General features: G+C 46.3%; 3 protein-coding genes across 5 annotated transcripts; 2 read left to right on the top strand and 1 right to left on the bottom strand.

Annotated features, from left to right (window-relative positions):
• Window positions 1-2256: 2256 nt before the first annotated feature.
• On the bottom strand, window positions 2257-10186 carry rad52 (RAD52 homolog, DNA repair protein). 2 transcript variants are annotated; one of them, XM_061821858.1, is made up of 10 exons: window positions 9988-10186; window positions 8840-8941; window positions 8305-8398; window positions 8151-8218; window positions 7196-7314; window positions 7040-7115; window positions 6756-6955; window positions 5736-5920; window positions 4077-4265; window positions 2257-3985 (listed from the first exon to the last, which is right to left on the bottom strand). In XM_061821858.1, exons 3-10 carry the CDS (start codon window positions 8351-8353, stop codon window positions 3924-3926), a joined length of 948 nt encoding a protein of 315 aa, XP_061677842.1. In that variant the 5' UTR covers window positions 8354-8398; window positions 8840-8941; window positions 9988-10186; the 3' UTR covers window positions 2257-3923. The 2 variants fall into 2 exon arrangements, with proteins under 2 accessions (XP_061677842.1, XP_061677841.1); XM_061821857.1 differs by lacking the exon at window positions 9988-10186 and adding an exon at window positions 9081-9271.
• LOC133501820 (proline-rich protein 5-like) lies at window positions 9373-22645 on the top strand. 2 transcript variants are annotated; one of them, XM_061821853.1, is made up of 12 exons: window positions 9373-9432; window positions 10419-10743; window positions 12953-13086; window positions 13947-14072; window positions 14662-14742; window positions 15387-15435; window positions 16391-16448; window positions 16924-17015; window positions 17907-18047; window positions 18196-18331; window positions 18816-19097; window positions 20098-22645. In XM_061821853.1, the coding sequence occupies exons 2-12, from the start codon at window positions 10708-10710 to the stop codon at window positions 20397-20399; spliced, it is 1437 nt and encodes a 478-aa protein (XP_061677837.1). In that variant the 5' UTR covers window positions 9373-9432; window positions 10419-10707; the 3' UTR covers window positions 20400-22645. The 2 variants fall into 2 exon arrangements, with proteins under 2 accessions (XP_061677837.1, XP_061677839.1); XM_061821855.1 differs by lacking the exons at window positions 9373-9432; window positions 10419-10743; window positions 12953-13086 and having other exon boundaries at window positions 13942-14072.
• Window positions 22646-23563: 918 nt separating this feature from the next.
• LOC133502454 (transmembrane protein 60-like) lies at window positions 23564-24656 on the top strand. The gene is made up of 2 exons (XM_061823255.1): window positions 23564-23698; window positions 24149-24656. The coding sequence occupies exon 2, from the start codon at window positions 24149-24151 to the stop codon at window positions 24548-24550; it is 402 nt and encodes a 133-aa protein (XP_061679239.1). The 5' UTR covers window positions 23564-23698; the 3' UTR covers window positions 24551-24656.
• Window positions 24657-26471: the final 1815 nt, after the last annotated feature.

Here is a 26471-nt window from a genome sequence, read left to right as displayed (position 1 = left end):
AAAGATGTCTTTATTTTCTTGTCGTCGAGGGCAGACGTGCGCTACTGGCAAAAAAAAAGAGTTGAGGATGTCGTGACATTTCAGGATGAACCCGAAATGCGATAGAATTCACTTCTATAGGTGAAATTAATTTGATTTAAAAAAAAAAAAAAAAAAAAAAAGTCCCTGCATCTGTTTGGACTTTTTGCTCGCTTTGCTCAATGAATTTGAACGATACACTCGTGAGGATGTCCTCTCGTGGGCCTCTCTGTGCTCGACGCTCATTTGTCATCGTCCCTCTCCCAAATCCTTTTTCAAGCTTTGCCATTTGGATCTCACAAAACATTTGAGTGGAAATTTATGGGGTCCAGTCACAGATTCAAGCTGTGAGCGGCAACGGAGAGGGGAAAAAAAAAAAAGAGACCAGAGAGAAGGTGCAGAAAGGCACACAAGTTGGCATCCTTGGAAACGGTTAGAAACCAATTTTGATATATTTTTTTTTTGCAGTTGAGCTCTTTATTCAAGTGAAAATCTTACTTGTACGTTTCGTTAAGGCGAAGCCCAAAGTAAAAGGATCCCGTCATCAAAAGACCGACGTCCCCCCCTGACCATTTTTTTTTTTTTTTTTTGTCAGTAGCGTACTGTAAGTTGTCATTCCAAGTCAAAAGTGGGACGGAGCGAATCTCGGCGCGCTTGTACGAGGCGACGTTGCGGCAGCGAGAGCGGCTGTAGAAAGACTCGGTAAGTTGAACGGGGGAGCGAGATGGATGAAGAGACGGACGGTGAAGTCAATGCAATAATTAGCGAGAGAGAGAGAGAGAGAGAAACAACTGCCCCCCCCCCCTTTGTAACTGTGGCCTTATTCCCTGAAGATGTTTTTTTGTACATAGATAATCGGCATATTTATGTCTAGTGTCAATTGTGACTTTTTTTTTTTGTGTGTGCGTTTTCTACACGCATTGAATATCCGACTCTGAGGAAGAAAACGAAAAAGAGCATCCTGGTGTTGAGCACCACAAAATGGAGGCGATGCTGCTGTAGATCACAATCTGGCTCGGGTATTTTTTTTTTTATTATTTTTATGATTTTTTTTTTTTTTTTTTTTCCTTCCTATTTGTTGGTTTACACTTGAATGGAACGAATCCCACGCCGGGTCCTCGCGAAACCACAAAACTCACTCAAGTCCAAATAGTTTGGGGTTTGTAGTTTTCAGACAACTTTGGAAACGAAATAGCCAGTTCATTCTTTTCGTGGGGTTCCCGCTTTATTTTTTATTTTATTTTTTTTGTACACACCTATTTAATAAACAAAACAAAATGTTCGCTATGGACCTGTATTCAGCCATCAGATTTTGATGTTGTCTCACTGTAATTATTAAAAGGTTGTTAAACAACATGTAGTTAAAGGAATATAAAGTGCAATTGCAGGGTTTATGATCTCAATGTACTCTTCTTCATCTTGCTGTATATGAAAATATGAAACTCTTCTTTCTCGGACTGCCCAACCAACAACCCTTTTAGCTTCTTGCGTTCTATTTTACTGTAAATACTGTAGTTTAATATGCGGCCAGATGCGGCTTGTTTTTTTTTCTTTTTTTTTTTTACACGTGATGCAGCGTAGTTGGAGAACGCACACGCACGCGCTCAGCCTGCAAAACGTGAGGAAGACGCTAGTGCCTTGGAGCCTCACTTGTTGACAAGATTTACGGAAAAAGCCGCTTCGCCCTTTATTCCAAAAGGGTACACATGTACGTGTAATAAGTTTCTACTACTTGTGCCACTTTTGGACGACTAGTATGACCTTAAGTTGGTATCGGATAGATGCTGAAAACGGACACCCTTGATAACCAGCTTCAGGTCCGGTACTAGTACAAGCTTTTTGTCTTCACTAGTAGATATTAGGAGGACAAAACTGTCCATTCGTTGACACCTGAGCACTACGAGTACGACTGCACGTCAAATACATATTTAAATGGCTTCTTGCCAAACAGTATTTTAAATCCCGTCTTAACGTTCAAGCACTAGTACGTTGGTTGTCTTCTAATTCACGCTAGTAACTGTTTCCACTGCAACTGAGAATTACCACTTTTTTTTTTTTTTTTTTTACTAGTGTGGCAAAACTACGTCATCTATGTGTGCTACTAGTACTACGAGTGATGGGCCAGATGTTGTCAAATGTGATCATGTCACTAGTAGAACAAGTAGCATCCAGTTGTCAACTAGTGCACACGTTTGCCTCACTAGTTGTACTACTAATAAAGGGGAAGAAGATTGATCAACTTCGCTGGGCCTGCAATTGTTGTACTCGTAAGGACGAGGGACAAAACTGTTACTGGTGGTCCAGTCGTTGAAATCGAACAGTTTACGGACCTTAAGCTGGAAATGAAAAATTTGGAATAAACGCTGAAGCGGCTTCCCCAGCACGCAATGTGAACGCACCGCGAACAACGTCCAGGACGCAAATGTGGAAATGTTCTCCTCGTGGTTAATTTGCCGCTTTGACTTGGCTCGTTCTTGTGCTTTTGCCTGGCTTTTTTTTTTTTTTTTTTTGGTGGATTTCTCACGGAAACCGTTTTGACAGATGCGCTCCGGTGGCCCGCTCGTAGTTTTTGGACTAGTTAAAACTTCTCTAGAGAAAAAAATAAGTTCCTGCAATGCAGAATATGCAAACTTTTCTAGGGACGCAGGGTTCGTGGAGACATTTGCCTGAGGTCGAGGGTCTCGGACTCGAGGTTTTTTTTTTTTTTTTTTTTTTTGATAAGGGGGACGCGATTTCGGATTGTTTTGCCTTTCGGGGTCATCGCCGGGTCGTTTCCCTTCGTTCGCGGGCGCAAGTTGAATAGCGGAGCGGCGTACGTAACCGTGTTTTGTGCATGCCGCCTTCACTGGTGTTCGATTTGACAGCCGCTGTACAGCACAAGTTCTCAAAAACAAACGAAAAAAAAGATCCGCAAAGGAGCTCCAAGCGACACGCGAGGCTACTGACACAATTCTACTCTTTCCGTATTCTGTGATTTGATGTCTGGTTTTGTGTATGTTTTTCACATTGTAAAAAATGTAAAAACAAATTAAAAATATTAAATTGCCCATATTGTCAAATATTGTTGTATTTGAAACCTTTTGTCAATCGGGTGAGTCGCCGTTCAATTTGGATAAGTCTGCACACCCATCTTCAAATGCCAGGTTTTTAACTTTTTTTTTGGGGGGGGGGGTTTACCTGTACAATCAAATTGAAAGTTGTCTTTAAAACTTGATTGGAAGTAAACTATTTGAGTTGAGAAGTTAGAGTTGCACAAATGTGCACACCCATAACCGGGGATGTGGCTGTATTTACAATTATAAAAATAGAAATCCAGTTGACACACTGCGAAAATACATTTTTATTCTGAGTGAAGTCAAATCAGACAAAAGCTCTCCTTTTTCCTGTCAGTCAGGATCACCAAAATAATTTTGTTAAATGCCACATTTTATATTATTTTCCTCAAGGTCCAATGTTTACATTTTCCTTTGAATTTCATAAATTGGGTCACGAGTTTCTGACAGTACTCTGCTGGAATCTTGGCCCGTTCCTCCTGACAGTACAGGTGGAACTGCTCCATACTCGGAAGTGTATGTAAACTTTGGATCTTGAGGAAAATTATTTATTGAGAAATATCCATCATTGTGGGATAAAAAAAAATAATAATAATTTTGGTGATCCTGACTGACCTGAAACGGGACAGATTTGATCAGATTTGACTTCAGACACGCAAAAAAATGTTTTTGCGCAGTGTTTAAACTTCTGGCTTCAACTGTACATGTATTAAAAAAAAAAAAGTGGAGAATTAAACAACTGTGACATTATAAATATGTATAAGGCAATAAGCTGACAATTTATGCAAGTAGCAGCAACACATGAAAACAATTGAGATGAACCACAAAAATAAATAGAAATATAGGTCGACATCATGCATCCAGTCTGCGTCTCTTCAGCGTCTGCCCGGCTCGGTACGGACTCGACGTTCCGACTGGAAAGAGGACAGCAAAAAAATGTTGGAACTTCCACACTGAGCCGCTTAAATGAAACGGGAGCGTTTGTCACGGATCGGAACCTCAGACCTGGTCCGGCTTGATGCATCCACGCATCCCGTCTGTCTCGCTGCTGCTCAGGTGCGGCGGCGGCGCTCCTTTGCGGGGTCTTGCTGCGGGTCCGCATCTTGTGACTGTTGGGCGTGCTCGGCCCGAGACCCCTTTCGGGGGCGTCCGACTCCTCGAAGTTCAGGGAGAAGTTCCAGAGTTCCGGATCGTCTGCGGAGCAACCGAGACTGAAAACTCAGCTCAACGGTTTCGACGAGCCGCGTTGAGTTCGAATGTCGAGACGGCAACGTGAATTTCAAATGTTACGAGTTTTTACTGAAAGTGCGCTTTCCGTTCTGCTCGTCCTCACTAGGGTCACAGCTGTGCGGGAGATACAAAAATGTTTGATTTCAAACGCATTTCAATAGTCCAAGATGACTCCTTTTTTATTATAATATAATGCAATATTCTTCTCATACTAATTTTATTTCTTTGTGAATTTTCAACTGCTCCTCAGATGTTTTGGTTCTCGCAAGTTCGCGAAACCCAAACTGAAGTGTGTTCCTTTCGTCTGACTGCACGTGGCCCCCGGGTGGGGACTCGCCGGCGTGACGGTCTGAAAAGTCTCCGTGCGAGTAACGCGCATGCGCGTATGTTTTGGAAACTTCCGGCCAGTCTGAATCATCCCCATCCGTGTTTCTTCAGCGTGTGTCATTCGACAACTTCTCGCCGCGTGTTGGTGTTCGCTGTGTTCGTCTCAGAAAGACGTGTGGATCTTTTTATATCGACTTTTGCTTTAAGGCTAGGTTATAACGTATGTTAGCTCCCTCGATGTAGAAGAAGGGGAACTCTGAGACCGGGGGATTTCCCGGGAAGCGTCTGCTACGTGCCCAGAGTTCCCCTGTTCGTAACGCATGTGCATCCATCACAAGGAGAATTTTCAGCACGGGGGGAGCGCTCAGACCGTCACACCGGCCGGCCGTGTTTGGAGGATTTAAAAAAAAAACAAAAACAAAACGATTGGGACCCAAAAAAAAAAACCAAAAAAAAAAAACCAAACATCCCCACAATCAAGTACAGAAGTGGAAAGATTCCGTTTCAAGGGTGCAAAGCCGACAAGTCCAACCAAACGTTTGAATTGAAAATCATTCCCGTACTGTAATTTCTTCATCAGGCGAATAAGATACAAATATCAAATCATATTATTTAACAATAAGAGAGTGTCCTGAAAAATTTCTTCAAGTGCGGAGTGACCGTAAGCCGCTCACTTGACGTTGCAATTGAATTAAATGAACTTTTCTCCCATGTTGTCGCATATTCGGCAGGATAAAAGACGCCGGATAGAAAGTCACGATACTGCCTTCCGCACTTTTTTTAAAAAGAACCTCAGCTGAGACATTTCAAAATCGAAAAATTATGGTAATTTAAACCCTCCCGGAAAATATTTCAAACTCCCTATTTTGAATGTTTAAACATGTACAAACATCATCTTTAAACACTTTAACTTCAAACATTAACCATAAAAAAAAAAAAGTCCGACACATGAGACTTTAGCAAAAGACTCGAAACTTTCCACTAACAACCCTGGCTAAAGTTAGTTAGTCCAGATGTTACCAAATTGCTACTGGCCAATGAGCCCGGTTTTTATGGCACCTTAAAGCAAACTCAATCAACAAAAGTGAGCTCAGTCGGTCCCGTCACCTCCTTCTCCGGCGTCGACAACCGCGTTCTCCTCCCCGTCGTCCTCCTGCTTCTGCTGCAGCCTCTTGGCCTCCATTTCCTTGCGGAACTTCTCCTGCAGCTGCTGTTGCCGCAGCTTGCGCAGCTGCTTGGGGTCCGCGTGCGACTCGGACGACGCGTCCGCCGGCGCCGCCGCCGTCGTCTGCCTGCGAGAAAAAGGCAAAAGCGCAACCTCGGTTTGTTTCAGGAAAATTGCCGACGGACGTACTGCTTGCAAAATACAGCGATGCCTCGGTTCTCGACCACAATCCGTTCCAGAAGACGGTTAGAGAAGTGATTTGTTCGAAAACCAAATCAATGTTTCCCATGACAATGAATGGAAAAAGAAATAATGCGTTCCAAGCCTGAAAAATTTGGCTTTTTAAAGGATGTTTTTTTTCCTTAGCTTTTCCTGATAATAAATTGCATAGTAGAAATACATGTATAGATTAAATACTTCATATGATAAACTAATTTAAGAAATATATAAATTTTTTGCTTCAAATATCTACTTTAGTAGTAGCCCACTAGGCTGGGAGCGCATTGCCGTATCTGTAGCGACTCGGCCCCCGGCCTTGTAAACTTTTTTTATGACCAAAAGTGCAGAATGACTTGAAACAAGCAACTTGCCTTCTTCGGAGCCATGATTGGGGGTTAATTCGGTCGTCCTCCATGAGAAGAAAAACAACAGTCACTACCGGGACACGTCTGCGTTGTACACAATAACAAAAGTGCGCTGGTTGCACCGCGCGCGTTACGTCATTTCCGCTTTTGGGGTTTTTTTTTTTTTTTTCGGGAACGTTTGAGTAGCAAAAAAAAATGGGGACGTTGTGAGAACCGAGGCTCAACTGTATCTTTAATCCGAAAGTGTGAAGTTCAAACTTCTTTTCCTGGTACATAAACATTCAAACTGTGTGATTCGAAAGCTCCGTCGATGACGCACGCGGCTGTCAAATTGCGTACCGATCCGATTGTGGCGCTATTAAGAGGGCCTTTGTTTACCTTGAGACGGCGCCCCCGCCTGGAAGGTCGCCGGCGTGAGGCGTCTGCGTTTGCTCCGTCAGGTTTTGGATTCGGGGCTCCAACGGCGTGACGGCGGGCCCCGATTGGGCCTCTCGGAGCAGACTGTCGAAACGGACCTTCTCCAGGGAGGGCTCGGTCTCCGAGCGCTTGGTCTGGGCCAGGTCCAAAGCCGGGAGCGTCTGCGCGTGCGGAAAAAAAGATCGAATTGGATTCCGTCCGTGCAATCCTGGACTTTTGGCTGGTTGCTGTGGTTCCGTTTTGACCTGCTTGGGGATCTTGTTAATGGCCTGAAGGTAAGTTTTGTCTAGGATGCAATTTCCGAGGGCGTTCCCAAAGCACCTGAGCGGGGAAAAAAAAAACAGGAGTGACATCTGCAAGGACGACCAGGAACCGCGACGGCGACGGTGGTCTTGGGCTACTTGAGCGCTCGCTTCATGCCGTCGGTGACGGCCTCCTTTCTGGCTTTCTCCAGGGACAGAGCCTTGGACTTCAGCCCCTCGCTCACGCCGTAGCCCACGTCCTCGTGGTACGCGCCGTCCTGCCATGCCACAGAACAACACGCGGGCGTACTCGCACTCATTCACGCCGAGCGTCCCGAGAGGATCGGCCGCGCTGGGAATCGCTGACCCGTCCGGTTTTTAGGACAGCGAGTGGTACGGCTGACCCAAAAACGGTTTTGGAACCATCGACCGGCGCCAATATCACGTCCGCACCAGATTACTGGAACGCGCTTTATTTTGGACTCCAGGTGCTGCTCCTGGCCTCCGATGCCTTTCAAAATTTGGACAATTATTTGAAATCTCGAAAGCTCTCTCAGCTGCGGCTCCTCTTCTACTCTACACAAAGTCGAGTTTCGGCGTAAATACTGAACAAATAAAATCACTTTTCAGCTCTGAATTTGCACTGGATTCCAAGTCACCCGATTTACAGTTTTTGGAGCTGCCACGGGATTGATTTCTGTGCGTAATCTGCGCAAAAACCGGAACTACACGACAGCAGCGAGCTCCGCAACATCCGGCAACCGTCAAGTCTCGTGGTGACCTCGCAGTGAGACGAAATATTTCGTGCTTGCGCTTTTTGCATTCCATCAATTTTAATAAATTTTGTTGACAACTTGCGCTGGGAAAGCGAGTCCTCAGAAGAAGAAGAAGAAGAAGGAGCGAAAAGATGAGAAAAAGACGAATGAGGTGTGCATATAGTTGACTGTAGCAGTACTTTTATAGTATCCACTATCCAGAAGGAGTCCATAACCGCCTGCATGCTTTTAAGGTGTACAATACTGTATGGCACCATATTTATTTTTTTAAAAAACGTGTTACCAAAAGGTGAACACGGCGCGATTCCCAACACAACTCTCTGCGTTTTGTTCCCAACCTTCAGCTGCACTTTGACAAAAGCGCTGACGCCGACATAAAACCGCCCGTTGACCAGGTCCACGAAGTCTAGGGAGAGCAGACGCGGGGCCGGGTCGGGTCGGTCGTCACGGAAATGCGTTACCGCGGCAACAGACAGCCGAGGCGTACAGTACCGACGTTCTGCTGCGAGATGGAGTGAGACCAGCCGTTGTACCCGAACATCTCGTTGGCCAAGCTGATCACGCGGTGGCCCTCGATGTAGCACACCTGCAAGGATGAAATTGGGAAATGTTTGCCGGGACATATTCCGCAAAACAGCCACACCAAAATTATTTCATTTCCTTTTTGGGATGAATAAACTGTCTGTCTTGTCTATTTATCCTCAATTTTTTGGGTTACACTGTCCAAGTCTGGTTGCTGGAGAGTATTTTGTGACACAATATGATATCATGCGCCGCATAGTTTTGATGAGTTTGATCAGCAGCTTATGCCTATCCGAGGTAAAATGCAATCCAGTCTCTCTGGCAACGCGAGTATGGCTAAACCAACCAACCAATCAATCCATCAATCAATCAATCAATGGCATTTGATTCTTGGTCTTTGGAGCACTTCGAGTGCGTGACTGATGTATTGTGAGGGAAATCTCGGTTTTAAATGGCAAAAGAAATAACCAAAGGTGAAAAGTTGTGTTGAAGATGCAAAACTTGCCTTCTGTCCTCCGCCAGCCAGTCTGCTGCTGATAAATTCCGGCCCGAGTTTCTGTCGCAGCGCATTGTGAACGGCCTGCTGCTCTTCGGCTGTGTAAGCACACTGGGTGCAAAAAAATAATAATAATAATAATAATAACAACATATGACAAACAAGGCGGCATATGCAGCATTACGGTTTGTTTACAAGCTAGTTTGGTCGGGACAAACTATTTCGACTTGTTTCGTTTCGTTATCTGTACCTGTCCGAAACGCTTGGGAGAGGCGTTTCTCTCCTGGGAAACGTTGAACATTTTAAAAGTGGAGACTAAAAAGGGAATTAGAAAAAGGGAAGCTACACGTCAAAATGATTAAAAAAAAAAAAAAAAATTCAAATTTAAGAGCGGCGCGACGTCTTCTTCGGTTTGTCGTGGCTTCGTCTTTATACGCAGTGTACAGCTCAATGGCGCCCTCTGCGGTGAGCAGGTGAAATGCACGCCTTATGTGGTACAAAAGGCGGAAAGGAATAAAAGTCCCCTCGACGGCTACAGGTGGCGACAATGAGCCAACGATTACTAACAAAAAGTCTGCGAAGAAGCGACGCAACCGTTTGACGTTTGTACCATTTCAAACTTCCTGTAGAACATTTGAATAACATTCCCGCGTATGAAATGGAGTCCTCCAAAACGTACGAATGTACCATTATAGACTATTCAGTGCCTTGTTCATTTAAAAAGTTCGTTTTTGTTCAATTTTAGTTCGACATTGCAACTTCCCGCTCAGACAACCCAAAAGGGTTGGTGGTGGTGGTGGTGTGTTCATGATTATCGGAAAACTGAGACTATCGCCAGGGCGTGACTATTTCGAAATTCGCTGTGCTTCTGAAGTCTGGACAATTCCCGGCAATCTTGCCAATCGCAACAACTTTTGCATGCGTTCAGTTATTTTTAAGAGAACATTTTAATCAAATTTCTCAATTCTATGACTCCATTATAGCGTTGTGACTGATGTCGTGGCTCCATGAACATTGGAAAACTCAACACTAAATGTCGAGGCCTGTCTGAAAGATGATGTGGTGCGTTCATGAGATGCAACAGTCAGCCGGCGATTATGATTTGGTAATCGATTAATCGTTTGGAGTAGTTGATCGCGCAGGGCTGCCATCCTCACGTGTTCTCTGGCCGCTCGTCCAACTGGGAAAATGGGCAGCTCCGGGACCAACGACCCGGCTTTGTTTCCTGAGCTTTAAAGTCCGTTATGTGCGCCTCTGTGATCCAATAAAAGCAGATTAAATGTCACACGACACGCAAACGTGTGTGTCACAAATGCGCGCGGCGGCTAGCCGTTGCCCTTGAGGGCAATCGTAATCACAGAAGTTTTTTATTTATTTATTTTTTTTTGTGACGAATCAAAACATGGCTGTCATATTTTGGATCGTGGTTGCGCGTGCACGTACGCGCGCGCGTTCGGGAGCACCTTCTTTGTTTTCTGGGTGTTTGCATCGTTCAGGGACATCTAGTAAATCGCATGACTCAATGCGCGTGCGCTTACAAACGGCAGCTACTATGAAAAGGGTTCATCGCGACCTTGTTTCGCTTTAGGTGGGTTTGCGACGTTCAGGGACCCCGACGGTGCCGCTCCAACGCGACGCCTCCTCGCGCCGATCAAATAGACGCCGCCGCGCGTGCACGTGACGGCGGCGCTGCGGGATCGCGTGCATCTGGTCAAAACAAAGCGGGGGCGCGCCCGCGGGAGCGAGCGGAGGCGCACGCTTCATGAATGAGTCCTTCGCGGTCCGCTCGCGCCGCCGCCGGGACCACCGCCACGGCCGCAGCGCCCGGTCGGGGCCCCCCTCCGGCGGATCGAGCCCCGACGTGACATCGGAGCTGCATGCGAGCCTGGAAGCAGGCGACGGGACGCGGAACGGTGAGCGTGGCAACTTCACGTCCCGCTGGGATGGATGCTCGTCTTCCTTTTTTTTTTTTTTTTTGAAACATTTTTATTTGATTTCTTTCTCTCTCTCTCGTGGACTTCGTGTTTTTTTTTTGTTGTTGTTGTTTTTTTTTTATGTGTGTGGACAGTCCCGGTTGCGGACATTTTGTAGGCCGGGAAGGCGATGCTGCGAGCTGCTCGTCAAAATCTTGTCACCAAAAAAAAAAAAAAAAAGACAAAGAGGCGAAGGGGGAGAAAAACTGCACCCCCCACGTCCGACCCCCACCCGCGCTCCTCCCACCGGGCTCGCCTCAAACACATTAAAACGCTTCCACGCTCGGTTAGTTGTCGTTAGGCGTGAAAGGAAAACGTGCGTCGCTGTTTCTGTTGCACGAAAGAAGAAGAAGAAAAAAAAAAAAAAAAACAACCCAGACTGTAGTTCACCCTCGTGCTCGATAGGTGGCGGGTTTTTCCAATGCTTTACACCCTTCAAGGAATTCCAGAAGGCCTCTCGCGCACTCTGCTAAGAAAATTCAGCACACACAAATGTGTCTTCATCCCATTTTTTTTTTTTTTACATATGAGCATCACTTTTGGCCGACTATTACACAGTTCAACTTCACTAGTAAACTGTTTTTGTACTAGGCAAGTGTCGCTCGCACACTACTAGCGTCCTTACACATTGAGGCCCTTGTACTAGTACGCTCGCAGTATTGAGACAATTCAGCACACTAGTCTCAGTTTTTGCATACTAGTGGGAAAACTACGTTAAAAGGGAGGCAAACGTGTGAGCTACGAGACGTCAAAGCTAGTAGTGCTGCCGCACGTGCACAGACATGCTTTTGCTCTTGGCTTGTGTGTGCATGTGCAAGTTGTGCAAATATTGCAAAACGCTGTGGAAAAAAACAAGACGCAATATTGGAACTCAAGACTGCGCACGTTATGAAACGCGGGTGTCCAGCTCGTGGCTCGTGGGCCACATCTGGCCCTCGGTGTCATTTTATGCCCCCCCCCCACCCCATACAAGAAATACACATTTTTTTTCTGTTTAAAACGGACGGCCCCAAAAATCTTAAATGCAGGGGATATTATGTGTTACAATGGTTGGTTATTACTTATTATTATTTATTAAAATCATATATATATCCATAATTGGGTGGCACGGTGGATCAGCTGGTAAAAGCGTTGGCCTCACAGTTCTGAGGTCCCGGGTTCAATCCCGGTCCCGCCTGTGTGGAGTTTACGTGTTCTCCCCGTGCCTGCGTGGCTTTTCTCCGGGCACTCCGATTTCCTCTCACGTCCCAAAAACGTGCAACATTAATTGGACACTCTAAATTGCCCCAAGGTGTGATTGTGAGTGCGGCTGTTGTCTGTCTCCATGTGCCCTGCGATTGGCTGGCGACCAGTTCAGGGTGTAGCCCGCCTTCTGGCCGTTGACCCACGTGAGGATGAGCAGCGAAGAAAATGGTTGGATGGATATCCATAATTGGTCGAGAGATGAAAAGTGTAGGCGGCACGGTAGCTCACGTTGGCCTCACAGTTCTGAGGTCCCGGGTTTGATCCCGGCCCCGCCTGTGTAAAGTTTGCATGTCCCCCCCCCCATACCTCCGTCCGTGGCTTTTCTCCGGGTGGGCACTCCGGTTTCCTCCCGCATCCCAAAAACATGTAACATTAATGGGACGCTCTAAATTGCCCGTAGGTGTGATTGTGAGTGCGGCTGTTTGTGCCCCGCGATTGGCTGTCGACCAGTTCAGGGTGTACCCTGCTTCCTGGCCGTTGACAGCTAGGATAGGCTCCAGCACTCCCCCGACCCTTGTGAGGATGAGCGGCAAAGAAAATAGTTGGATGGATGGAAAGTGTGACTGGCTTCTGGCTCACAGACTTGTGGGCTAACAGTGTTTTATTTGTTTTTTTGATCATGTTGATGATTTTCAGTTATTTTATGCAATGTGAGTTCCATATTGCTATTTTTGAATGTGTCGCACAAGCAAATGTTCTCGTGCTGTGGAATCTTTTTATTTTTGGGAGTACTTAGCAGCCCACTGGAACATTTAGTGCTTCAACTTTGTAACATAAGATCTTTGTAACAACAACAAAAAGTCTCTTTCTGACGTAGACAATGAAGTCCATTTTTTTTTTAATCTCCCAGTGAAGAATTAATGTTGTACCGTTTTGTTTTTTTTTTGCGCCTGCGCGTTTGGAGATGCTGGACGGACTCCGACGGCGGCACGCCTCGCGCTCGTCGCCGCGGCCCCTCTCCCTCAACTTCAGCACCTTCTCGGCGCCGCCGCCCCCCAGCCCGGACTTGGACGGCGCCAGTGAGCATCCCATCAGGAGGTGAGCGCCGAAGAGCAGCGTCGCGGGTAATCGAGCTGTCCGCGTGCCGTCTCTCGTGTTTCCGTCGAGCTCCGATCTTCACATTATTATCGGCCAATTAATCGACCGCGTGCACACAATTTTGCACTTGGTAACGCGACTTGAGTTCAATACCTCAACGTCATAATTAAATGTCAATTTGTCATCAATAGGCAAGTGTCCCTGGGGCGCTCGTGCCCTTTGCCCCCGTCTTGAACGTTTACCACACACTGCAGTTGCTGGTCAGCGTCCCCGATCTGTCTTATAGCCCCTCGCGTCCTTCCTCGTTTTGTCGTCCCGCATCAAAACTCGACCGCGTTGTCGCATTTGTTTGTTTTTCTTACCGCTACCGTCCTGTCTTTAGGTCTTTCTTTTTTCTCTCTATCTTCTCTCATTCTTTTCTGTCGCTCCCTTCTCAAAGCCCCTCCCCCCCCCCAAAAAAAAAAATCAATGATAAGACGAGCAATCGCGGCGCCGGCGTTGTTTCTCCTGCTTTTTGCTTTTCGTGTCACTCTGCCATGTGAACCAACCCCTCCCCTCCTCTCCTCCTTCCTCGTCGTCCTCATCCTCCTCCCGACTGTACAGCCACGGACGCTCGCCGCTGGCGTCTGCGCTGCATAAATATTTGTTGGCATCAATGGCGTTATTGTTTGGGAAATCCCATCGGCGCCCGCGTTCTCGCCTCCGCTCTCGGGTCTCGGGGCGAGGCCCGATCCTACGCTCTCATCTCGCGTCGCTCGGTCCTTTTTCTTCGGCGACGTCCTTGCGTGCGCGTCTCTCGACCTTCCCGGTTTGACCTTTCGCCCCCTTTTGTGCCCCCGTCCTCTGTGACCTCCCATGAGGACTCTGCACCGGCTCAAGCTGATGAGCTCGCCCAGCCTCAGCGAACTGGCCAAGAGCGACAAGGGCTCACCCGAAGACAGAGGCGAGAAGCAGAAGAGGGCCGGCGCCAACGCCACCTGGAACAGGTACGTCCCGCCCCGGATCGCACAAGTCACTACATTTTTCCCTGCCTACGCAAAAATCAGCCACATGAACGAAATGTACAAAACGAGCGGAGCATTTACTGTCGATCTACTGTCTTGTCTGTTTTTTTACTTCTATTGCTCCATCACAGCTAACAATCTTGTTTACCGCATCAGGATCAATAGCGTATCAGACGTTTCACAAACTGGACCCGACACGGAGAAGGAACTTGACGTCATTTGCGATTCTCTTGTTTTGCTCCCAAACACATCTCTTAAGTCTGTTTGAGTAGAAAACTTTGTGCTGTAATACTTGTAGTTAGCTTCCTTGCAGGTCAAAGAAAATCTCTGTATTCACGACAATTTACTTACTTATACTGGACCCGTGAGTCAGAGATTTTATTTTTTTTTTTTTTGCTATGTACCTGGGCACCAAGTAAGGAACGGCGGGCCAAAAATGCCCCCCAGGACTGTAGATTGGACACCCCTGATCCACGAGTCTAACGTGCAAGCTTTGGCGCTGCGCGATTAGCCAAAGAAAGAGTGAAATCGTCAAAATGTGATCCGAAGTTGGGTTTGTGTGCCTCGACAGCATCCACAACGCCGTCATCGCCGTCTTCCAGAGGAAAGCGTTGGCCGACAACGAGCTTTACCTTCTCAACGAGGGCGTCCGGTAGGTGCAGACGTCCGCTTCGACTTCTAATCTTGGAAAGTTCAAGTGTGAACATGACCCATTAAAATTCCCAGGACGTTTTAACGCTCAATGACATAATTAAAGGGAATATATTGTAATTTCATGATGACACCGTTATTTAATTACATTGTAATTACAACATGTGTTATCACCTAAAGTTACTTCACCAAAAGAGGAATTCCAGTTTGTTGTTGTTAGAATTCAACTTGAAAACGTGCCGACTGAGCGCGTTGCGTTAGGGCCGCCGAACGCCAAATGCATCGCAAAGCAGGAAAGTTCACAAATTCTTATTTCAATAATAATAGTAATAATTAAGTAAGGTAATTAAGTAGTAATAATAAGTAATAATTCAATAATCTCAGCACCATTCCAAAAATACTTGTTAGTAAATTTTAATGTGTAATTTTAGATTAACTGTGTTCGCCCCCCTTAAAGGCAACATTCAGCCCCCCCCCCCCAAAAAAAAAAAAAAAAAAATCCAGCAGCGCCCCTGGTGCACACAAACGCACGTGAATAAAAATAAAACACGACGAAGCGCAGACAAGTAAACATTTGTTTTCCGACTGCTTATCTTTGAGTCACAAGAAAGTTGTCGTCTCCCCCCCCCATCCCCCCTCCACCAGACACCTGCTGAAGACGGAGCTGGGGTCCTTCTTCACGGAATACCTTCAGGTAATCCCAGTGCAACCGTTCCAGTGACACTTTTGGGACCGGCGTTTCCACACTTTTCACGGGAAGGAAATACTTTTTGCGTTTTTTTTCCCCCCCTGACGACTCTCCAAATAAGAGGCAAAGTGTGCTTGCTTCAAGCTGTGTATTTGTAACTTGCAGTTGACGTTTACAGAAAAACTGACACATAACACAAGAGATTCAGAATTGTACATAAAAAGATGAAAATGTTCCAACAAAACCATAAAATTTTGTCAAAAGTCAAATAGCTTAATGCTAACATATAATGCTGAACGCATAGACGGGCTAACCAAATTGACCTAGTGATTCCTACTTAAAGCAGAAAGTGAATGCAACAATAGGTTTAAATTATCCATCCATCCATTTTCTGAGCTGCTTATCCTCACGAGGGTCACAGGGAATGCTGGAGGCTATCTCAGCTGTCAACGGGCAGGAATTTTTGGAATGTGGGCGGAAACCGGAGTGCCCACGCAGAGAAGACCCACACAGGCACTGGGAGAACATGTAAACTCCACACAGGCAGTTACGGGATCAAACCCGGGACCTCAGAACTGTGCGGCCAATGCCGTAGCAGCTGATCCGCCACGGTTTAAATTAGCTAGAAAAAATGTGGAACATTCCGTTCAGTGGTTTTCACCCTTCTGGAAAGAAGCCCCCACGGCAAACGGGGATCACTGCACGCTGAAGTTATCGATTGCATCCCACCGTTCTCACCAATCAACCCCCCCCCCCGGGTTCAAATCTGTTCAGCCAAACACAAAAGTGTGTTTTTAGGAACGTAAACAAATGGACACGCAAGTCGGTCGCACCCTCTGCCACCTAGCGGACAAACATGTAATAGTCGGGCCCGTCCGTCAATGGCACAGATGGGCCGTCAGAGTACATTTTCCACGTTGGTGTTCGCTGCTCTTGATTTTCTTTCATTTGTTTGTTCCAGAACCAGTTGCTGACGAAGGGCATGGTCATCCTGAGGGACAAAATAAGGTTCTACGAAGGTATGACGGATTCATTCCGAAGACAAATGCACCCAAAACCGTGTTGCCTTGGCGACCAGCCGGGCGGTCACTCGCCCCAGCGTGTAGCGAGAAAACAAAACGACAAGAACATCAGAAGCAAACACCTCACTGCAGCTCTGCTTACCTGGCGGCTTTGGCACGGTGTCAGGGTCAGCATTACTGCGTGATCGTGTTCCTGCAGATGGCGTCAAAAGCGGCTCTGGATCTCCCTCTTATCACAAGCTAATGCTGTTAGCCGATGCTAATCCGCAGAGCCGGCAAAACTCAATACAGCTCTGCTTACCTGGCGAAAAGGATTCCCGCCAGTCCCCTTCAATCATTCCGCCGAACATTCGCGAATTGTGCCGCCGATCGCGACTGACAGCGCCTGCTAACCCGCGCTAACGCCGCAGCTCTGCTTACCTGTCGTCTTTAAAGCGACAGCGCTTCAGAATTTTGTGTCTTTTGCGCGCAGGTCAGAAGTTGCTGGACTCTCTGGCGGAGACGTGGGACTTCTTCTTCTGCGACGTGCTGCCCACCCTGCAGGCCATCTTCCACCCGGTGCAGGTGGGCCGTCGTCTCCCGAGATCGGAAAAGTCGGCGCCGAGTCGGTTTGTCATATTTGGACACCACGCCTTCCTTCCTTCCTTCCTTCCTTCCGCCCGCTAAATTCTGTCACGGCACAATGACAGAAACGATCACTGAGGCAATATAACCGCGTGCGTCATTGGGAGCAGTAATTATGGATTATTATGACAAAACCGTTAAACGTAAATATTATACTCACAAGAGAGGCTGATTATTAAATGTATGAACGTGTGCAGTTCCCACAGTTGTATTTTTCTCACTTGACACACAAATGCTAACATCATTTGGAGGGGGGGGGGGGGGACACAACACCACCATTGTGGGCGCAAAGTATTTTCTAGGTTGTACTACAATACTTTGAGGACGACTGAGTATTTGTTTGTGAGGCAGATTATTTTGGCACGGCAACACATAGTGGCTGAAATCTGATTGGACAAAAAAAAGGCCAAGAGAAACTAGAAAATGATCAGAATTGCCTGAATACTGTTTTTTTCATCCATCCACCCATTTTCTTTGCTGCTTATCCTCACGAGGGTCACAGGGAGTGCTGGATTATATCCCAGCTGTCACCAGGCAGGAGGTGGGCGGGGTACACCTTGAAGCGGTTGCCAGCCAATCGCAGGGCAGATTGAGACAGTGGCACTCACAATCACACCTACGGGCAATTTAGAGGGTCCAATTAATGTTGCATATTTTTGGGATATGGGAGGAAACAAGAGTGCCCGGAGAAAACCCACGCCGGCACGGGGAGAACACGCAAACTCCACACAGGCGAGGCCGGGATTGAACCGTGTGGCTGACGCTTTACCCCCTGATCCTCTGTGCCCTGTTTTTTCATATTTCTATTAATTTTGTGATTGTCGGCCACAGGGTAAGGAGCCGTCGGTCCGCCAGCTGGCTCTGCTGCACTTCAGGAGCGCCATCGTCCTGAGCGTCAAGATGGAGGACGCCCTGTCGCGGCCGCGGGCGCGGGTGCCGCCCTCCGTTACGCAGATGCTGCTCGTCCTGCAGGTGGCGCCACCGTACGCCCGGGCGGGGGGGGGGGGGGGGGGCGCGCGCGTTGGCTTCGCAGCGCTCGCGCAACCGAAAACTTCGAGTTTGCGTCCGTAAAGGGAAAAAAAAATTGTCTGAGGCCTCCACGGCGCTTGTGTCGCTGCAGGGCGTCCACGAGTCGCGTGGGGTCAACGAGGACTACCTGAGGCTGGAGTCTCTGGTCCAGAAGGTGGTCTCGCCCTACTTGGGCACTCACGGTCTTCAGTCCGGAGACCACACCGACGACCACTGCTGCGTTCTCGGTGAGACCGCTGTCAAAACATTCTTGGGAATGGAAATGTCACCATATCGTAAGACTCAAGTTGGGGGAGTCATGTCATTATCTAAGCCGCTTATCCTCACAAGGGTTGCTGGAGCCTATCCCAGTTGGCTTCGGGCGAAAGGCGGCCTACACCCTGAAGTGGTCGCCAGTCGGTCACACGGCCTTTATCTACACCATCGCAAAGCGGGAATCGATCCCACCAAAAGCTGGCATGTGTACCGCTACGCCGTCAGTGGTTCTGAGAGAACTACATTTTTTTTTTTTATCATACTAATAACAATAAAGAAGGGTCTCTAAATTGCTCGCTGGCTGTTGGTTTTTCATTGTGCCGGCAACCAGTCCGGGGCGTGGCCCGAATCCTGCCCGAAGATAGCTGGGATTGGTCCCTTGTGAGGATAAGCGGCTCGGGTAACGGACGGCTCGAGAAGGGCGTTGCTGATGCGTTTCTGTTGTCCCTCCCGCAGAGAAACGTTTCCAATGGGGCTGGTCCAAGTCCGCCGAGCACTTGTCCAAGAACCCGGTGGTCCGGTCCAAAAGCTACAACATCCCGCTGCTGCTGACGCCCGTGGCCGAGTACGACGCCGACTGCGGCTCGCTGGGCAGCGGCGGGATCCGCCGCCACTCGGCCTGCGAGATGATCTCCTGCCCCGAGGAGCAGAAGTCGAACTTCGCCGAGCTGGCGGGCGGGTCCGAAGTCTCGGGCTCCGCCTCCTCCGAGCGGCTGCGCGTCGGCTCGCATTTCAAAGGTGAATTTTTTTTTTTTTAATGCCGCGCGCGGGAAATACTGGGAAAAATGCCTTGTAATTCATATTTTAGAGGAAGAAGTTCAATAATTTGTGTAAAAAAAAAAAATCCATATACCATATTCATCGGAGAAATTTTAGTATATTTTCTAGAAAGGTTTTCAAGTCCAGAAGAAAAATGGAGAAAATAAGTTTGATATTTTCAGGATAGAATGAAATGGTATTTTTGAATTTTATTTGAAAGCAAAATAAAATAAAAAAAAAGTATTGGGTCAGAGAAGAATTTCAATGACAAAATAGGAAATATACTTTCATAAAATACTTTTTGAACAATGTGCGATTAAAATAAAAGATTTGCTTCTTGATATTGGTGAGTACTCAAAGTACTTTCACTTGTACTTTGAAAAAAAATGGTAGTTTGATCTGAGAAATAAAAGTTTTGTGATCTCAGTCCTGGAACTTTTCTGACAAAGGTCACCTGACTTTTGTGTTATGAAATAATTCACAGACAAATTTCCCTCAGTCGCCACTCACGACGTACGTACGCACCTCTGGGACCAGAATTCCTAGTTTGGAGAACCGGCAGGGTACTCGTGAAGGCTGCCGATACTTTAGACCGGAAAAAAAAAATACTACCGTAATTTCCGGCCTACAAGCCGCGACATTTTTATTCCACACGCTGCGATTTATGCGGTGATGCATTTTTTTTCTAACGGCCGCAGGGGCGCACTCGTGCGGAAAAGGTAAAATGAGACCGGTGGAATACATGTGCCGAGGAAGTGACTTTTACCGGCCTTGTTAGCGCTGCGCTAGTGTTAGCGCTGTGCTAGCGTGTTACTGGCGTGTCTCAGTGATATTTACCGCTAAGTTTTATTTGAACCGGCCCTGTTAGCGTCAGCGCGGCGCTAGCGTTAGCAAGGCACTAGCGTTGAACTCTCTTCTGTTTCCCGTCTTTGTAAATATTTCGTGTTTCAATGTGAGTTTCACTGTGGGCACTTGACAGGTATGATGCAGACCGGAGCCGCCGCCTCGGACCTGCCGCTGTCATCCCCGTCCATCCTGCACTCGTCGGGGGGTCTCCACGGCACGGAGGGGGCAGCGGCCGCCGGCGCCAGCCATCTCGGCAAGGCGGCGGGGGCGGGCGCTTGCTCGCCGCCCAGCGACTCGTCCAGCCCCGAGACCATTGTCGGCCAGGTGCTGCGGTCCGCCGACTCCGACTCGGACGGGATATTCATCGACTTCTCGCGTTCCCATTCGCCCGAGGCTCTCGGCTACGCTCGCGAGAGCAGGCAGAGCACCGTTTAGCTAGCGACGCCTGTGACGACAACTTTGGTAAAAGTACTTTTCACGGATTTGAATCCATCCCCTTTTCATCCATTCGTGCCGCTGTCATGATGTCCTCGGCGGAGGTGAATGCTTCAAAACGGGGACAGTACGATGAACCCTCATTTATTCGACAACCAAGCGCATTATTTTTTAAACTTGAGCTTATAAAGAAGGCCCTCACCCACTATAAACAAATTTCAACTTCTTCAAACACTTTAAAAATATTTATTAGCATGTGTGCTTCAAGGTACACAAAACCTACTCGTTTACCTAAAATGGCCTCCAGGCTCTTTTGAAATGACCAAAATGTTCAACCATGTCACTTTACCTCCTGTAAATCTACTATCTTAATGCTAATATAAAAATGGAGAACTACACAGATGCGCTAAATGATGTTAGCATAGCAAGACGTCACGGTAACAACCGTAGTCAAGTTACTGTAATTTCCAGCCTATATGCCACGACTTTTTTCGCACACTTTTAACCCTGCGGTTTATGCGGTGATGCTGTACTAGCCTTAGTGCAGCGCCAGCGTTAGCGCGGTGCTAGCATTTAGGCATCTGGTTAATAAGCCTCGGTACACAGAAAGAGTTTAACACTAGCGCCGCGCTTACGCTAGCGTTAAACTCTTTCTGTGTACCGAGGCTTATAACTAGGTGCGCTCCGTAGGCCGGGAATTACGCTAACGACGACGCAAGTAGAGCAGCAACATGTCCGATGAAGAAAATCAAGCTCAGTGCTGCCCCGGCGTGTTGTGGCACAACGTGGTACTACAGCTAAATTCAGCCAAAATAGAACAATTGCTTGAAAATCTGCAATAAAAAAGTATCGTAAACGACAAAACGTAATATGTTGGTTCGGGTTTACCGTATTTTCAGTGCGAGGACGCTCAGATCTTTGCCGATGTTAAACGTTTAAAAAGTGACCAAAATGCTACGATTGTTTATTTATGTGTGTGTGTGAATGCAAGAACAACAACAACAGTTTGTCATCAATTGACGCAATAATAATAATAATAATAATTGGAGGGGGCGACGAAAAATGACATTTTGCCCCAAATCGAGATAAAAGTCACCGGTTAAAATGTGGCGATAAATAAATACAGTAGCGGCTCCATGAAGTCGGAAAAACTGAATGGACATCTGCATCTTAAAAAAAATTAAATTAAAAGTTTTAGGAATAAAATTTAGGTACATGCTTTTGAAAGGAGGGGGCGGGGGGATCACAATGTGAATGAAGATGCATTTTTAAAAAGATGAAAATGAGTTTACTGATAACTGCCATTCAAAAAGGGGAAAGTGGAGAGGCATACTTTAGAAAAATGACGGAAAATTGGAGAAAGGGCAAAAGAATTACAGAATCTGGAGGTATATCTTTAAAAATATACAAGAAAAAAAAAAATCAAAATGGCGCTCCATGACCGGCGTCTACGCAAACTTTGACGGATGTTTCGGCGAGCGCACACGCGTGCGTTCCTTGGCGGAGGTTCGGTACATTCGCCGCTCAGGCTAATGAAATCGTGCGCCGAGTAAGATTCGCGTCGGCCATTCGGGCCCGTGATGGCAGCCATTTTGAATCTTTTGGCGGATGGACTAAACCAACTTAAGTTCCAGTGGAGATCGCTTCTTCCTTTTTCTGAATGTACAAAACAAAAACACAAAAAAAACATTTTGTCTCGACGCTGTCGCACGTTTTCGCTCTCTTGGACATTTCCAACCATTTTTGAATGTGTCACACGTGCTGTTTTGTTTGCTGCTTCTGCTAATGTGGCTAACGGGCTGTTTTAATGTTGTCGCTGCTTGTAGAGGTCCAAAGGGAAATAAAAATTCAAATCATGGTAATAATGGCTTTTTAGGTGCTGCCCTTGTTTTTCCTGCTCTGTACAAACAGACGTTGAGCTTTTTGAATTGTTTACATTTTAAAAGACGATTGTACTGAATGTTGTCTCACACACTGTATTTTGCACTTTGGCAAAAAAAAAAAAAACAAGTGCGTTTATCAGATTGGAACACACACAAAAAAAAGTTAAGCGGTCACGATAAAAATTGTAATAATAAGGGCTTTTTTAAAAAGGATCTTTTTCAACAACAACAAGAAAAATGTTTTACCTCAAGCTTTTTGTACTTTACTTTTTTGGGGACAATCTATGGAGTTGTACTTTGTATTCATTTGTTATACTTGCCTGGTAATTATAAAAATTGATTTGAATAAAATCTTCAAATGTGGGTCATCACGTTTTTGTCTTCAGTCTCATGTTTTTATCTTAATGGATAAAATTATCAAATAATTTTGTGGCTTTTTAAATTCAGATTTCTCAACAAAATGAAAGCCAATTCACAACGAGAATTATACGTACTTGCTTTATAAAAAATGAACAATTTTAGATACACGCTTTATGAAATGTTTGACAACCATATTTTCTAAAAGAAAATGAGAGGATTTTTTTAAAGGAAAAATTCCAAAAGAAAACCGGAAATACATGCTTTTAAGAATTCTTTTTTTCAAATAAAAAAAATAGAGCCAAGGGTTTGTTTAAAAAAATGTTGGAGATCTCTACTTTATAAAAATGTACAAAAAAATGTGTTCATACATTATAAAATAAAAATAGAATATAGAAAAACAACTAGAGATAGATTATTAAGAGATACATATGTTGGGAAAATGGTTTCCAACGAATGTTTCAAAAAATGAGAAGAAAACTAGATTTTTTTTTTTTTAATTGAAAGGAATGGGATTTTGGAAGACAAAAAGATGCCGGTATGGTGCATACCAAAAATGGATAGAAAAGATTTTTTTTCCAGAAAATGTGATTGAAAACGCTTTTGTCGTGAAATGCACCGTCGTTTTGTCTCGTTTCTACTTCCTGTCCTGTTGGCGGAAGTCTGTAAGCAAGCTCAATTCTTGTCCTTTGCTGCTCAACACAAACAATTTCTTGAAAATAAACATTTTTTTTCTTCCCTAAAACAATGGAAAGTGCTCGTTTGGAGTTGGATCAACGTTCCGTTAGGATGTCGAGAGCCAAGCGGCTGTCAAACTTCCGCTGAGCTCGCTAAAGACGTTTTCAAGCTGAACTTGTGCCAACATTTGTTTTTAGCTACACCGAAATCAGCTTGACAAAAGTCGCATTTTTACTTCCACATCCTATTTTAAGGGGACTTTTTGAAGGTGGCGACCAGAGAGGGGAACCCGGACCGGACCCCTGCTTTGGCTTCAACCATCCGGCTGGGAAGTTACCAAATACAAATACTTCCCTTCTCTGCTTCAAGTACATTTTCCAGGTAGGTGTACCCTTCTTTAGCGATTTTGATTTTGATTTTTTTTTTTACCCTTGACAACCGTTCACGCTTCTTCTTTACTTTCTAATACATAATTCGTCAAAATAGGCGTGTTACTTTTCTTCCGTTATCAATGCCAAGAGATTATAGAAATATGTAGGTTTCGAGTGAAACATGTTTGGGACTTAAAACATGAAAAAGAAGGAATAGCCGCTGCTTATCCTCACAAAGCTCGCGGGTAGTGCTGGAGCCAAACCTAGTTATCATCGGGCAGGAGGCGGGTTACACCCTGAACTGGTCGCTGGCCAATCGCACTTCACAAGTATTAAGTATTAATGAAAAAAAAAAAGGACATTTTGGGAGCAAAGAAAATGGAAACACTGCACTTGAAGGTAGTTTTGTACGATTTGCTACATTTTGTTTGTTTTGTATGCGTCGTCGTACCCGCGCAAGATGATGTCCCTGGTCCAGCGAGTGTTCCTGTCGTGGATCTTCGGCCTGATCTTCCTGATCATGCTGGTGCTCAAGCTGGACGCCAAGGTGCCCTGGAACTGGTTCCTCATCTTCCTGCCCGTGTGGACGCTGGACGCCGTCCTGGTCCTGCTGCTGCTGGTCAAGCTGGCGGGCCGGTGCGAGGCCGAGGCCGAGGCCCGGGACGGCGAGCCGGGCCCGGCCCGCCGCCTGTGCTACGTGGCGGCCGTGGGGCTGAAGGCGGCCTTCTGCCTCAGCCTGTGCTCGCGCTTGGAGAGGCTGACCGACGTGTGGCTCAGCGTGGTCTGCGTGCCCCTCTGGGTCCTGCTGGGCGGCGCCCTGGTGGGGCTCGGGCGAGGGGTCTTCGGCCCCCGCCGGCGCTGAACGTGGCCGGTTCTTCCTTGCTCTTCATACCGCGGGGAAACTCAATGGACTGATTTCTAGGACCATTTTTAGGAATTTTGACCTCCAGTTTTTTTTTTTTTTTTTTTTTTGGGGGGGGGGGAGAGTCCAAAGCCCCCCCCCAACACACAAAACGGATTCAATAGCACCCCCTGAAATTGGACAGGGACGTGGCCCACTTGGTCTGCGGCTTGAATTATTCCATATTCCAACAGATGAGTCGCGTCCTGGGTGTTCTCGATATGTCCCAAAACTCAACAATTTATGGTGAAAATGTCGAAGTCAATTTTTTTTTTTTTTATCTCCTTCCTCATATTTAAAAAAAAAAGGTTTTTAAAAATGTGATTTTTCTACATCTTTTAGTGAGACAACTTTCCCACCAAAAAATTGTCATACTTAATATTAAATATGACTAAATTATTTCCTTTTATGGATATCCACAAAAGAGTCACTGATGGCGTAGTGGTTCACACGCCTGCCTCTGGTGCGGGCAGCGTGGGATCGATTCCCGCTCAGTGATGTTGTCTATCTACCCTGTGACTGATTGGCGACCAGCTCAGGGTGAAGTCCGCATTTCACCCAAAGCTAGCGGGGGATAGGCTCTGGCTTTCCCCCAACCCTTGTGAGGATAAGCAGCTTGGATAATGACATGGCAACACATTGGACGAGTGGTTTAAGAGCGCTGACCTCACTGTTCCGAGGCCCGGGTTGTCTCTAGCTGCCCTGCGATTGGCTGGCGACCAGTTCAGGGTTCACTTTACCCCGCCTCCCACGCGTTGGTACCAACCCTTGTGAGGATAAGCGGCTCGGAAAATGAATGGATTAAGACTGCTTCCGACCAAAAATGCTACTTTTTCCTAAAATTGGACTTTTAGTAGTTTTTGAATAATGACATTTTTCCTTCACAATACAACTTTATTTATCTTGTGTCCCTGCCCCACCCCATCCCCCCAAAAACTAATTTATTGTTGTGAAATTACGATTTTTTTAAATGAAGTCTGACATGTGGAGAGAAAAAAAAAAGTTAGATTTTTTTATTTTCTGGGGGGGTCTGGCTTTGTCTCCCCCCCCCCCCCCCCAGGACCACAGTGGGAAAGGACATCTGGCCGCCGGCGTCGACTTTTCCGACTCTCGATAACGAGCGATTGTGTAAACAAACGCAACACGGTCGTCATCGTCGCACACCTGCCGCCACACGCGCGACGACACACTTTTTTTGTTCGCGCCTGCCTGAAGGTCAATTGCACTGTGTACAACCGTTCAGGTGTATTTTTTGGTTGCGTTTGCTTCATATATCTCGTTAAACCGGAGAATTTTTTGTTTACCTACGTATGGCCCCATAGCTCAGTGGTCAGAGCATTGGTTTGGTAAACCAGGGGTTGCGAGTTCGGATCCGATCTGGGGCCTCTGCTACCCAAGAAGCGTTTCTGTCAGGAAGGGCATCTGGCGTAAAACCTGTGCCAGCCAAACAAATGTGAGCGACCCTGAAAGAAACTTAATATTACGTCTGGTGCAATCATTCCAGTTTGGTTTCAAACTACATTTTACAATATCTTCAACTTTTTTTTTTAATGCAGTTCAGTTGAATTCAACACAAGAGGGAACTTTTCCAATCAATCTTTTAGAGCTACCGTAATTTCCGGCCTACAAGCCGCGAATATTTTCACACGCTTTCAACCCTGCGTTTTATGCGGTGATGCGGCTAATTTGTGCATTGTATTTTTCTAATGGCCGCGTGGGGTCCACTCGAGCGGAAAAGGTCACGGTGACACCGGTGGAATATATGTGCCGAGGAAGTGACTTTTACCGTATGTTTTTTCCGTTTTTTTTAAATCAGCCCTGTTCATGCTACCGTGTTATTGCTATGTTAAACTAAGGAATTACAGAACTTTGAAAACTCTTT

This window comes from Syngnathoides biaculeatus, chromosome 6 (assembly GCF_019802595.1).
Source record: "Syngnathoides biaculeatus isolate LvHL_M chromosome 6, ASM1980259v1, whole genome shotgun sequence".
NCBI classification, from domain to species: Eukaryota; Metazoa; Chordata; class Actinopteri; order Syngnathiformes; family Syngnathidae; genus Syngnathoides; species Syngnathoides biaculeatus.
This window is presented reverse-complemented; position numbering and strand designations above follow the sequence as displayed.